Below are 13,557 nucleotides of genomic sequence, written 5' to 3'. Positions count from 1 at the left end.
TCTTTGCTAAATAAAAGTATTCATTTCTATAATTTACCCCCCCCCCCCCCCACAAAAAAAATATACTGACTCTAAGCTTTTGAATGGAATAGTGTATAATGTTGCGAAAGCTTTTTATTTCACATAATTGCTAATCTTTGGATCCTTCTATTCATCAAAGAATGCTGAAAAAAATGTGCTCATCCGTTTTAAATATTGATAATCAGCAAATCAGCATATGAGAATGATTTCTGAAGGATGTATAACCGAAGACTGGAGTTATGATGCTTTAAATCACAGGAATAAATTACATTTTATTATTTTTTATTATTTTAATAGTAAAAATATTTCAAATAAATGCATGCAGGCTTGGTGAGCAGAAGAGACTTCTTTAAAAACATAAAAAAATCTTACTGTTCAAAAACAGTTGACTGGTAGGCTATATAGATAGAAACGTTATATTGTAATGTTTTACATATATATATATATATATATATATATATATATATATATATATATATATATATATGTGCATGTATGTATGTATGTGTGTGTGTGTAATTTCTGCCCCCCTCACTTCTGAAAAGATGGCTACATCCCTGTAATGTTTCACTGTAAAAACAACAACTCAAAATTGTTCACCTTACTAACATTTTTGCACTCACTGTCAATAAAATTGCTAGCTGGAACTTGAACTATTTGTTGTAAGCCACTTGAACTCACTTTCAGACGTTTCTGAGGAAAAGTTCATCTAATTTCATAAATTGATTTTTATTTTATTTTGAAGTTGTAGTTGACACCCAGTTAGAGTGAGGTCAACTTATCTGCGCATTCTCATTTGAAATATGTCGTGGCAAACGGCTGCGACAGGGTTTCCAAGGATTTTCCCAGGAGCTCCCTTCGAAAGTTTGAAAGTTTGCGTCCGCCATCTTGTCACGATGCCAGCGGTAACTTTCCCTGAAGTCTTTGTCGAAGAGAAACATTCCTTCTAATTCTAGTTCAGATAAATCAGAAAGTTCAGATAATTTGGCTTTTTCAGCTGGGGATTTACACATTTCTGAATTAATACTTAGGCACTATACAACTGTTTATCGTTCATCTTTGGCAATATTGCATTATTTGTAAGGTCTCAAAAACACTGTAAAAAATGAAACTTCTAATTTTCCAGTTTATGAAAACTTTTGAGTCTAAATGCTATTTTCTTGAAACTACACAAAAATTCTTTGTCAGACCAACAAAATTACCCCAAATGTTGCCCCAACTAGTCAAACACAGTTGTCTGAACAAAGAATTTCATATTGTTGACATGTTAAGGCTTTGTGAGTTCCCAGCATGCATTGCAGCATGAATAAATTATGCAGTTACTGTTATAGCATTATTGTTTTGCTGTTTGCTGACTTAATTTCAACTTTTTTATTATTGTTTTATCATTATTGTTAGTGATTTGTCTTACTGTGATGTAAAGAGCTCATCTTTTTAACGTGTTGGTTGTCACCGTTCTTGAGGTTTCTGTGTCTGATATTGAGGACTAGAGAATGTTGAATCCGTTATGTGTGTTTTCTGGATATAATAGTTTTGTAAGTTGTTTTACAAATAAAGACAAAGTTGTCTGCCTATTGGATTACCATAGCCTTTTTTGTTTGCAAACAAACATAAACTTTTATAATGCGGTGACTTTTTGTTTCCAGAAGACGAAGAAGAAAAAAATTAATTATCTCAATGACAGTAATTGTTGTTTCAGCTGCTGTGACAAGAGTTTTTCTATTAGTAAAATATCTGGTAATCTGAACTCAAAATAGTAAGTTTTTACAGACTTGAAAGTTCCAGTAACTTGAATAAAAAAAACTTAGTTGTCAGAACTAGTGATAGGAAGTTCGGACACATCTGAAAGAAATGGTTTTTGGTTCAGTGTACTGATGATCCGAAAAACGATGCAACCGGTTCTTGACTCGAGAATGAGAATCGCTCTAACCGGCACGTGCTGCAGTTCAGTATCATCAGCTGCTCTACTCATGTTCATGTTCTGTTTACTACAAACTCAATTTGTGAATGTGTCATCATTAACTATAAATACAGTACAGATATTTCATAAATCATCCCTTATTCCTATTAAACATAGAGTCTTTAGAGTCTAGCATTTGTAAAACTGCATTTTTCCATCTCAAAAATATATCTAAATTACAGCCTATGCTCTCAATATCAAATGCAGAAATGTTAATCCATGCATTTATGACCTCAAGGTTAGATTATTGTAATGCTTTATTGGGTGGTTGTTCTGCACGCTTAGTAAACAAACTACAGCTAGTCCAAAATGCAGCAGCAAGAGTTCTTACTAGAACCAGGAAGTATGACCATATTAGCCCGGTCCTGTCAACACTGCACTGGCTCCCTATCAAACATCGTATAGATTTTAAAATATTGCTTATTACTTATAAAGGCCTGAATGGTTTAGCACCTCAGTATTTGAATGAGCTCCTTTTACATTATAATCCTCTACGTCCGCTACGTTCTCAAAACTCAGGCAATTTGATAATACCTAGAAAATCAAAATCAACTGCGGGCGGCAGATCCTTTTCCTATTTGGCGCCTAAACTCTGGAATAACCTACCTAACATTGTTCGGGAGGCACACACTCTTGCAGTTTAAATCTAGATTAAACTCCCATCTCTTTAACCTGGCTTACACATAACATACTAATATGCTTTTAATATCCAAATCCGTTAAAGGATTTTTAGGCTGCATTAATTAGGTAAACCAGAACCGGGAACGCTTCCCATAAACACCCGATGTACTTGCTACATCATTATAAGAATGGCATCTATGCTAATATTTGTCTCTTTCTCTCTTATTCCGAGGTCACCGTGGCCACCAGATCCAGTCTGTGTCCAGATCAGAGGGTCACTGCAGTCACCTGGATCCAGTACGTATCCAGACCAGATGGTGGATCAGCACCTAGAAAGGACCTCTACATCCCTGAAAGACAGCGGAGACCAGGACAACTAGAGCCCCAGATACAGATCCCCTGTAAAGACCTTGTCTCAGAGGACCACCAGGACAAGACCACAGGAAACAGATGATTCTTCTGCACAATCTGACTTTGCTGCAGCCTGGAATTGAACTACTGGTTTCGTCTGGTCAGAGGAGAACTGGCCCCCCAACTGAGCCTGGTTTCTCCCAAGGTTTTTTCCTCCATTCTGTCACCGATGGAGTTTCGGTTCCTTTTCGGTACCTGCTGTCGCCTCTGGCTTGCTTAGTTGGGGACACTTCATCTACAGCGATATCATTGACTCGATTGCAAATAAATGCACAGACACTATTTAAACTGAACAGAGATGACATCACTGAATTCAATGATGAACTGCCTTTAACTATCATTTTGCATTATTGACACACTGTTTTCCTAATGAATGTTGTTCAGTTGCTTTGATGCAATGTATTTTGTTTAAAGCGCTATATAACTAAAGGTGACTTGACTTGACTTAATTATTGTCCAACTTTCCTGAAAACCCCTTTGGCCTATACATAATCTACAATCTACAGATTAGAAACATTAATCTTAAAAAAAAAAAAAAAAAAAAAAAAAAAAAAGCTAAATAAAATATAATTATTTTATCACACTTTCCTATGTTTAACAAAATACTGGAAAAATTACACGGATGCGCTGTATCATCAGTTCATCGGTTCTGAAATCGGAAGCGTCCGAAAGAAACGATCCTCGGTTCAGTGTACTGGTGATCTGAAAACCGATGCAACCGGTTCTTGACTCAAGAACGAGAACTGCTCCAGCAGTGGGCGTGTTCGTTCATCATCTTGCTCGGCTTGGTGTTCATCTTCAGTTCTCTCTTCACAGCAGTTCAGTCAGTGTACTGTTTGAGTAAATTAATTACTCCGGGATATTGGTTTATTCTGACTCAGAGGGAGTGTCAGCCACATTAAAAAAGTTAACAGCTTAATTAAATTATGGATTAATGCTTATTGGAGACGCGAACCGTTTAAAACGATTCAGTTCGAAAAATCTGAGTGAAATTAACTCTGCTGGGAGTACATGTGAGACCACACTCAAGAGTGTGAAAGTGTTAAAATAGGAGTGTTAAATTAACACTGAAGCTGAGTTAAAGTTAATGAGATAATTAAGTGATTAATTGAGGGATGATTGACCACTATTGACGAGACCTGATGTTAACATGAAGAATCAACAAACATGAAAATCACTATTTTAATGGTGTCACCATTATAGTGGTCAGTGTTTGCTTTAGTTGGGCTCTTGACCCCTAAAATGTTAACGCCTGGTTTTAATTGGCTGTTATAATGGAGTTATAAAAACTGATGGACAAGCAAAGTCTATTGTTATCCCTGAATTACTGAGTTAAAGTTACATTGTTGATTATTGCAGCCCTATGATTCTTCAACAATGTATTTCCAGCATTTTAAATACAATCTGAGGAATTTCTTAAAAGTTGTTTGCTCAAAAATCTTTCGAAAGTGTCTTTCAGTTAGACATGCAACATACAGTTTAGTAGTTTGTTTTCTAATGTTTAGAGTTGTTCTGTTTTTCTGTATATGCTGTTTGTCACCGTTGTTGAGATTCCTACACTAATTTTTGATGTATGTGTGTGTCTAATACAAGCTTTTTTTATTATCAGAACAACTTTCAAGAAATCCTTTTAATTAGCGGGTACTGTACAATCACAGGGTTGTTATAATCAATGAGGTCAATCAAATCTGTTTAGGCTTTAATTGAGTTTAGTGATTCAGGTCAAATGCCCATATTTTGATTTTTTTCTTGTCTGTTTGTTAAAATTCAGTTGTAACAGCCAAACTAAACCTGCCTTTAAAAACGTAAGGCTCAAGAACCCAACTAAAGCAAACACTGACCACTATAATGGTGACATAAAAATAGTGATTTTCATCTTTGTTGATTCTTCATGTTAACATCAGGTCTCGTCAATAGTGGTCAATCATCCCTCAATTAATCACTTAATTATCTAATTAACTTTAACTCAGCCTCAGTGTTAATATAACACTCCTATTCTAACACTTTCACACTCTTGAGTGTGGTCTCACATGTACTCCCAGCAGAGTTAATTTCACTCTGGATTTTTTGCTGTGTAGTCAGAACTCAAAAAACTTAATAATTGTAGTTTTAAAAAAATTAAGTTGATATCTTCATTTAAAAAAATTTGTGTAGTTGTTTGCTTTGAAAATTTTAGTTTAACTTTTATTTTTTACAGTGTTGAGACACTGAAAATTGTTCCATAAAATTGAAATAACTGTTTTCCAGGAAAAATGTGTCCATGTTTCTGCTTTTATAATATATATATATATATATATATATATATATATATATATATATATATATATATATATTTACTATTTTTATTTTTCTTGGTTGCATATTTTACCATACAACATTTATAGATGTTTGTCATTATGAAAGAGCATACTTTTAAAAGCCCTGTAAGTGACTTCAATTTGTTAATAATAATCCTAATAATAATAATAATCTTTATGGAGTAATTTGCTATTAATTGATATTTGTGTGTTTTGGTCGTGTCAGGAAGTAGATTTTTAATGTTGACCACATTGAGTTTCAAGTTTATTTGTGTTCTTCTGCTAATCAACAGCATACCGCTTTACAACAACAGCCTACAACAGACTGTATCTGTAAGTTATTTAGTCTCAAACCAGCTCCGTGCATAAAAATCAAATTAAACATTTCAAATTCCATGAATCAACTGAAGAAAGAGACTGAAGAATTGGTTTGTGAGGTCAGTGCACTGGAGTTCTTATTTGAAACAAAGCTTATTTCATTACATTTTAATTATGTTTTTATTGCTTTATAACTGTTGTAAACTTTACGAGCCAGCAGATGAAGCTACTACTGATACTCCGAGGCATTGAATCTTTTAGGGGAAGTTCATCAGGGATCACAAGGCAGCATTTCTCCATGCTTAGAAGAGGCAAGAAAATAAGGGAAACGAAACGAGGATGTACAATTTACCTCATTTAGCTCATGTGTAATATTAAAAACTATCTTTTAACTCAGTGCTAAAAAGTGTCATGCACTAGAGGGCGTTAAAGATCATTCTCACACTGAGTACTGTCAGAGTCTGTCTACGGAGAGCCTTTCCACTCCCGAAATTTGGTTGCAGTACCACCAGAGTTCCACTGGGGGCGATCGCCATGAGTGCAAAATGAATGGGAGTCTATGGGGCTAGACAGCTAAATTTGTCCCTTTCACCCGATTGCCGTTGAGAAATCTCAGATCTGATTGTAGGTTTTGCAAGTTCAACATGGGTTATAGGTCGAAAGTTGAATGAATGAGTACTTATGTCCTTTCGATTTTTTACAAGTTGAGTTGTTGTTGCCTATAACACGTTAGCATTCTGCTAATGAATGTGAATGTGTATGACGTCATTGACATTTTAAAATAATTTTTTAAGCAAATAAGTGACTCTAAAAAATCTAACACCCAGCAATAAGTAAACAGTAAAGTTAAAGAGTAATTTATTTGCATCTCCTTTCAAATACAACATTCAAATTACTAGACAAAAATTTTTTTTGAGATCTTGAGAAAAGTGGATTTTGAGGGGTATACTGCCATTGACCTCCATTCATTCTGCACTCATCCTGTGAGCGCACTCATATGGAATCAGAGTAGAACTGCAACCAGTTCAGAAGCCGGAAGTGTAGTGAGAGTGAAACTTCTCGCCATATAAGACATTCTCTGGTACTGTGTTTGCAATTGAGCAATTTTGTTGCTAAATGTAGCAACTTTTTCTTCCTGAAGCACCTAGCAACAGATTACGATGAAATATTACTATTTTTACATTTTACTTGGCAACTTTTAGCAATTTTTGCCAAGTGAATAAAATGATATAACGGAACATTTACCATTTAAATTACACAAAAAGTGAAAACAAAAGATGACAAGTAGTATACACTGTCAGGAATAGGGGTACAGTAGGAGTCCATTCCTGTCCCCCAAGGTACAATCTACACTAGCGTACCCCATAGGGCTTATTATTGGACCTCAAGGTACATGTATGTACCATTTTTGAGGGTCAAAAAGTTACATATATGTTCACAAACATTAAAAGGTACAAGTAAAAGTCCTGCCATATTTTTGCTCCAACCATTAACTCAGCAGCTGATTTCATCAGCTGAGGAAACAAGTCATTCCTTCCAAGTCACAAGCAAGTTTTGAGTCAAATCCCAAGTCCTCAAATAGTTAAAGTTCATTAGATAATTAAGTGACTAATTAAATGAAGATTGTGCATTAGTGATGACCACCTGCTGTTAACAATCGACATCACTGAAGAAAAGAGAAACACAAGAACTACAACTGACTTTAACCACAGCCTTGGATGAAATCAATTGAAAGGAAAAAAAAAACTTTGCCACCATAATTGTGGTGAGTATTTGCTTCAGTTGAGCTCTTGAGCCTTTAAGCAGTTTTTAGAAATTTCCTTCTTAGCAATTGCATTATTATGTTACAGCAAGCATTTGTGCAATACTGATACAGTTCTTGATCTAGCAGGTGACTTACGCTTTTGATGACTGTGTGATCTCAATTAAATTTCTTGATTATACATTTAAAGAGAAGAGTTTGTGGCTTAGTTGTTAGAGAGGACTAATGCTCTGTGTGTGCACTTTGGATAGGTTAAATGCAGAGTATGAATTTGGAGTACAGGTCCCCATACTTAATTGTATGTCACTTTAACAAAACAGAGAGAAATCTCATTATGCAAATGCCACCATATAATGCTTAAATATTAAGGAGAAAAAAAGCACTTTTTAGAATTAGGCATTTAGCCATGAACATTTATCATGTGATCCTCAACAGTGGTGAAAATAATTATGGGAGTAATTCATGTATTGCATCATGAAGCATTTTGTTGATTGTCACCATTGTAAAGACTCATATGCTGGTTCTTGATTTCTGTGTGTGTCTAAAAAGCAAGCATTGGAGTTCAAACTTCTATATGTTTTACACAAATATAAAATTCGTACCCTGTAAATATTTGAGCAACGGTTTTTGTGTATGCTGTAGTTTCACTGGAATTATTTGAAACCTAAACATGTGATTAGAAAGAAAAAAATATTTGAGCTATATTTTCTTCATATATCACAGTTCTGTCTTATGCACAGCACCACGCGCAGAGCTACAGAGAGAGATCTACAACAACAAGTCAAGGGTCGAGCGCAACTAAACCAAACACTGATCTCCATGATGGTGACATCATTTTAACCAATAAAACATCAACATCTGATCCTCTGTAACGCACAATAACAGCAGGTGTTCATCACTAATGCTCAATCATCATTTAATTACTCACTTAATTATCACATTAACTTTAACTCTTTGAGGACTTGGGATTTAACTTGAGAGTCATTTGTGACTTGGAAAGAATGACTTGGTTCCTCCTCTGATGAAATCAGCTGCTGAGTTCATGGGTGGAATAAAAATATGGCAGGACTTTTACTCTTTGGCCCCTGGACTTCCCACCTCTGGTTCTTACAGGGCTTTCAACCAAGGAGGTCCTTCAAAAAATATCAGAAGCAGGCATAGAAGTAACCGACGTTGAGATATACTGCATTCTGAGTCTATCCCATTGTTTTGGCAAATCAAATATTTTTCTAACATAGACACCATGTGAATCCTTTGTCCTATGAGCGTTACTTGAGACATGCAGTGTCAAGGCTGATAAAAAAAGGACTATACTGAAACCAGGAGATGAAATGGACTTTCAGGCAAATTACACTCACTCAGTAGATGATCATTTCTATGTTACAGTTAGACATTGTTTTTAAAATGAAAAGGATTTAGCAAATTCTGATTTTAATTCAGCGCGTGTGTTATATATATATATATATATATATATATATATATATATATATATATATATATATATATATATATAAATATATAAATATAAAATCATATCTCATTATAGTCAACGATTGTACCCTTTTTGAAGGGTGAATTTTTGTACTGTTTAATAAAGGTACAAAACTGGTCTCTTAAGGTACAAATCACAAGGGTACAAATTTGTACCCTATGCCAAGGGTACAAAAGCTGTACCCTTGAGGGTACAGCCCCAGTGACAAGCTATTGTACCCTTAAAGGTACAATTATATACTTCATTTTATAATTAGATAGTGTACACACATGTGAATTAAGTTAGCTGCTATTTGCAATTGTTTAATTTTATAATAATAATATAATTTAGTAATTTACTAAATGTTGATTTATGATACACTTTGTTATAGCTTAAAGGGGTCATATGAGGTTGCTAAAAATAACATCATTATGTGTATTTTGTGTAATGAAATGTGTTAACGCTGTTTAAAGTTAAACAACACATTATTTTCCACATACTGCACATTATTGTTGCTTCTCTATGCCCCACCTTTCTGAAAAGCGTTGATTTTTACAAAGCTCACATTAACATTGTGCCCTATTGTACAGACTTTTGTTAGAGTGTAGCACACTAACTATGGTGCTCAAAACTATAACTGTTCAGAATGTGTACTCTTACTTGTTTACAAAAACAAATCTACAAATCTAAATGAACATATATTATATATTCTTTTGGTGAGATTTGATGCAGCGACGCAACTTTGTGTTGTGATTACGTAACAACTTCCTCATGCAGTAACGTCAAAATGTCATTTAGAAACTTTTAGCAACAAATCAGCCTTCTCAACAACTCTTTCTCCTCTCAGTCTCAAAATGAGTTTTGACTGATTTCTAAGGAATTATGCAACACATCCACTAATATTTTGCCATCACCATTATCTGACAGCTAACAGTATTTTTTATTCGAACTCAATTTATAGCTTCCAATAATATGTGTGGAGTTTCCTCTTGCTGAGTTAACAAAGTTAACTCCTTTGTGATTAGGTGAAAGATGAAACTTATAAGATAATTCAAAAAAAATTAATAAAGCTAGAAAGGAGAACAAATACAGTAGCTGGGAATTTACCAAGTATACAATTGTAGTCATTTAGCAAAAAAAAAAAAGAAAAAAAAAACCCTTGGATGAAAATATTGTTATATGTAGAATCATCTAAGAATGTACATAACTTACTTGACTGTGGAAGATTTACAACACAAATTAGATCCTTTATATAAACATAAAGCTGAAGGGGCATTTGTTAGATTGTGTAGGAAATGGATAGAGCAGGGTGAACAAAATCCTGCTTAATTTTTCAGACTGGAAAGAGAAGAAGCTTAAAATAACCAAAAGAAAAAAACAAAACCTTATGGTTGATGGCAATATTACTGATGATCCGAGAAAGCGTAAGGCTACCTAACATAAAACATTAACACTTTAAAAGCCAACAAATCTCCAGGAACAGATGGACTTAGCTCAGAATGCTAGAAGCTGTTTAGTCACATTATAGCTCCTTTTTTATTAAAAGTTTATGAAGAAAGTAAAGAGAAGACAGTACTTCCAGCAACAAAGTATTTTTGATACACTGGAACATGCATTTTTATTTCATTAAATTAATTATTCTCTTGAAAAAATTGGCTTTGGTGACTCGTTTCATTAAAATGCTATAAACGGAAACAGCTTTTCGAGAGTGTCAAGGTTTAAGAAAGTATGAAAAGCATCGTCAGGATACTCCATCTGCAATCAGTGATTCAACCAAAGTGCCAAAGTGATGGGTCCGTGTAACGCTTTGCAGTGCTTTGTTCAATTGGCTCCATCAAAATTAACCAAATGAAAAACTTCAAAGTTGGATTGCTTTTCCCTTGATAAAAGTACACTGGAAAAACATTTTTGTTGATAATTTTACTCAAAATATGATTGGGGGTGAACACATTTAGAAATTACTAACTGCGAGTGTTTATACACCTTCTACTTCTCAAACCTCGTATTTTCTATGATATAGTGCTGGAAAACAAGGAAAAAAATCAGAGCAATGAGTAATTTGTTCAAAAATCAGACTCGGCCGCAACAACCCAAGCTTGTAGAATTGAAAATTAAACTGAGAAACAATTATCAGTTTGTGAATTATTCCAAAGAAATGGAAAAATGAAAGTTTGAAGCCAATTTTTCATTTGGTTATTTTTGATGGTGCAAATTGAACAAAGCACTGCAAACGTTACACGGACCCACGGACCGTGATGTTATGAAGTGACGAGAATACTTTTTGTACACAAAGAAAACAAAAATAACAACTTTATTAAACAAGGTTGAATTCCTCTCCTCTGTGTCTCTCCAAAAATGATTTGTTGTTTGCTTTCAAACCAAAGCATAAACACACAGCAGACACAGAAGACGAACAAAGCTTTTACAGGTTTGGGGTAAGTGATTAATGACAACATTTTCATTTTTGGATGGAGTATCCCTTTAATCCCTGTGATACTCCTCTTGGTCAAATTAGTTTTTCCGCATCAAGAAACAAAAACTATAAAAAAAAATAAGATTATTATTCTTCTACATTTATACAAAAGTTCAGAGCTGATGTGACAGTTGTGGTTTGCGTTATTCAAACAAGAAAATAGACACCCAACAGAAACAATGGTTACAACATATGCTACAGCATCTTATGGTTTTGTAACCAGTTTAGGGAGTGAAATAACTTCCTGTGTAGGTTTAGGGAATTTAAAACATTAGGCAACATAGCTGCTAAAGATCACAACTCATCTGTGAAGACCGTCAGCGAGTGTCTAGTGGAGATGGATGATGTTTATGAAAATGTTAAGGACACATTTGGACTTCAAAAACAGAATCACAAAAAATGCAGTAAGTATTTTTTCTATTGACTTCATCAGCATGTGTTTTTGCATATTTTACTTTATACGTATTCTGGTTGTTTGTCATTATAAATACACATACACTTTACTTACATGTTGATTTGAGGTGTTTTGTCTAATAAGCAAATTGTTATAGTTGATATGTGTGTGTGTGTGTGTGTGTGTGTGTGTGTGTGTGTGTGTGTGTGTGTGTGTGTGTGTGTGTGTGTGTGTGTGTGTGTGTGTGTGTGTGTGTGTGTGTGTTTTGGTCGTGTTCGTCAGGAAGAAGCAGATGTTTGGTGTCTATCACAGTGGGTCTCGGGCTCAGTTGTGTTCTTCTGCTGATATTTGTCATACTGCAACACATCAGAGTCTTGTCTTTCAGTGATAAACAAGGTTGGATCAAATCTGTTTTTGTTTAATTTTTCCTTCGTATTTTTGTATAGCTTTGAAAAGTGTTTATGTGTGGAAATCTGCGTGTTTCAGGTTTGCTCTTCATGTCCACTGATGCAAAGAACTGGTCTGACAGCAGACAGTACTGCAGGGATCGTGGAGCTGATCTGGTCATTATCAACACTGAAGAGAAGCAGGTGAGTTTGTGTTAAGGTGAGGGTTTTGTTAATGAATGAGAAATCACACTTATTCCTGTTTTTATTCACACAGAGGTTCATATCTTCATTCGCCATGGAGAGTGTATGGATTGGTTTGTCAGACACAGAGGACGAGGGCATCATGAAATGGGTGGATAATTCACCACTGAAACAAGGGTAAGTCCTAAAAGCACAGAAATATATTTTTTCGAAGAAAAAAAAAATCTGAAGACTGCTCTTCCACAGACACAATCACGACATAAACCACAATTAAAGGAACTTCCCGTTTAAAAAACACTAAAAGAAAACTTCACCCTTTTATTGTTCTGCACTTCTGCTTCTGCTCAGTCTTCTGTACTACTTTAGTTTACTCTCTAAACTTTGCGGACTGTCTTGTGGACTCATGAAATGCTTGTGATGCTCCTCAGTTGTTAGTTGCTAAAAGAGTAAAAACTTTTGCCGCTGAAATGACTGAACACATCTGACACATTTTATTCAGGTTTTGGGATGAGAGTGAGCCAAATGACCTTGGTGGAACTGAGGACTGTGTTGTTCTGAATCCTGAAAGACCTATCCTGAACAACTGGAATGATCTGTCATGCACATACACAATACATTTTATTTGTGAGAAATAGGGTTCATCTGTTCTTCTTATGATTTTGCTTGTATTATCTTAAGGAATCATACTTATTGTGATATGAGAAGGTATACTATGGCACAACAAACCTCTGATGTGTTGATCCATTATAGCAGCATGTCAATATATGTCCTTCCTTAGCTGTTATCAAGGATCTCACTTGTTGTTTTGAAGGGATAAGATTGCATCATTTAATGCAGATATTGAGTGTCTGTGGAACTGCTTTTGATTTGCATTGCTTCCATTTTTAATAAAATAATTGTTGATTGAACTGTATTAGCACAGCATTTTTGTTTTCATTTCGTTTCCTTGTGCATCTGCTTCACTGTGTTTGATGCGTGACTATGGAGAGATTTCTTCCAGAACTGTGCCGAGGTATAAGACGGATATTAGTAAAATAACGTCTGACTATTTAGGTGTATATGCTGTAGACTCATTGGCCATTTTGGTAGCAGAAGGGTGGATTGTAGAAAGCGGTGCCAACAGTATTTTAATCAAAACCTGCTCTACGATCTTTTATTTATTTATACAACAGCAGTTAGGCAGGGGAGGAATATTGCATTCATGTGGGTCCCAACTCATTCAGGTATTCTGGGCAATGA

At 34.9% G+C, this 13,557-nt stretch overlaps 1 protein-coding gene across 1 annotated transcript; it reads left to right on the top strand.

Annotated features, from left to right (window-relative positions):
* Positions 1-11,511: 11,511 nt before the first annotated feature.
* si:ch73-343l4.8 (C-type lectin domain family 4 member E) lies at positions 11,512-13,141 on the top strand. The gene is made up of 5 exons (XM_059553351.1): positions 11,512-11,738; positions 12,011-12,124; positions 12,215-12,318; positions 12,392-12,495; positions 12,818-13,141. The coding sequence occupies exons 1-5, from the start codon at positions 11,672-11,674 to the stop codon at positions 12,951-12,953; spliced, it is 525 nt and encodes a 174-aa protein (XP_059409334.1). The 5' UTR covers positions 11,512-11,671; the 3' UTR covers positions 12,954-13,141.
* Positions 13,142-13,557: the final 416 nt, after the last annotated feature.

Source organism: Carassius carassius, chromosome 7 (genome assembly GCF_963082965.1).
Source record: "Carassius carassius chromosome 7, fCarCar2.1, whole genome shotgun sequence".
Taxonomy (NCBI): domain Eukaryota; kingdom Metazoa; phylum Chordata; class Actinopteri; order Cypriniformes; family Cyprinidae; genus Carassius; species Carassius carassius.
This window is presented reverse-complemented; position numbering and strand designations above follow the sequence as displayed.

What these genes read in the sequence shown, in the direction of transcription:
- si:ch73-343l4.8 (XM_059553351.1), top strand. Translation starts at nt 11,672, where the DNA reads ATGGATGATGTTTATGAAAATGTTAAGGACACATTTGGACTTCAAAAA. An exon ending in GTCTTTCAGTGATAAACAAG is followed by an intron (nt 12,125 to 12,214) that starts GTTGGATCAAAT and finishes TGCGTGTTTCAG; the next exon opens with GTTTGCTCTTCATGTCCACT. An exon ending in TCAACACTGAAGAGAAGCAG is followed by an intron (nt 12,319 to 12,391) that starts GTGAGTTTGTGT and finishes TTATTCACACAG; the next exon opens with AGGTTCATATCTTCATTCGC.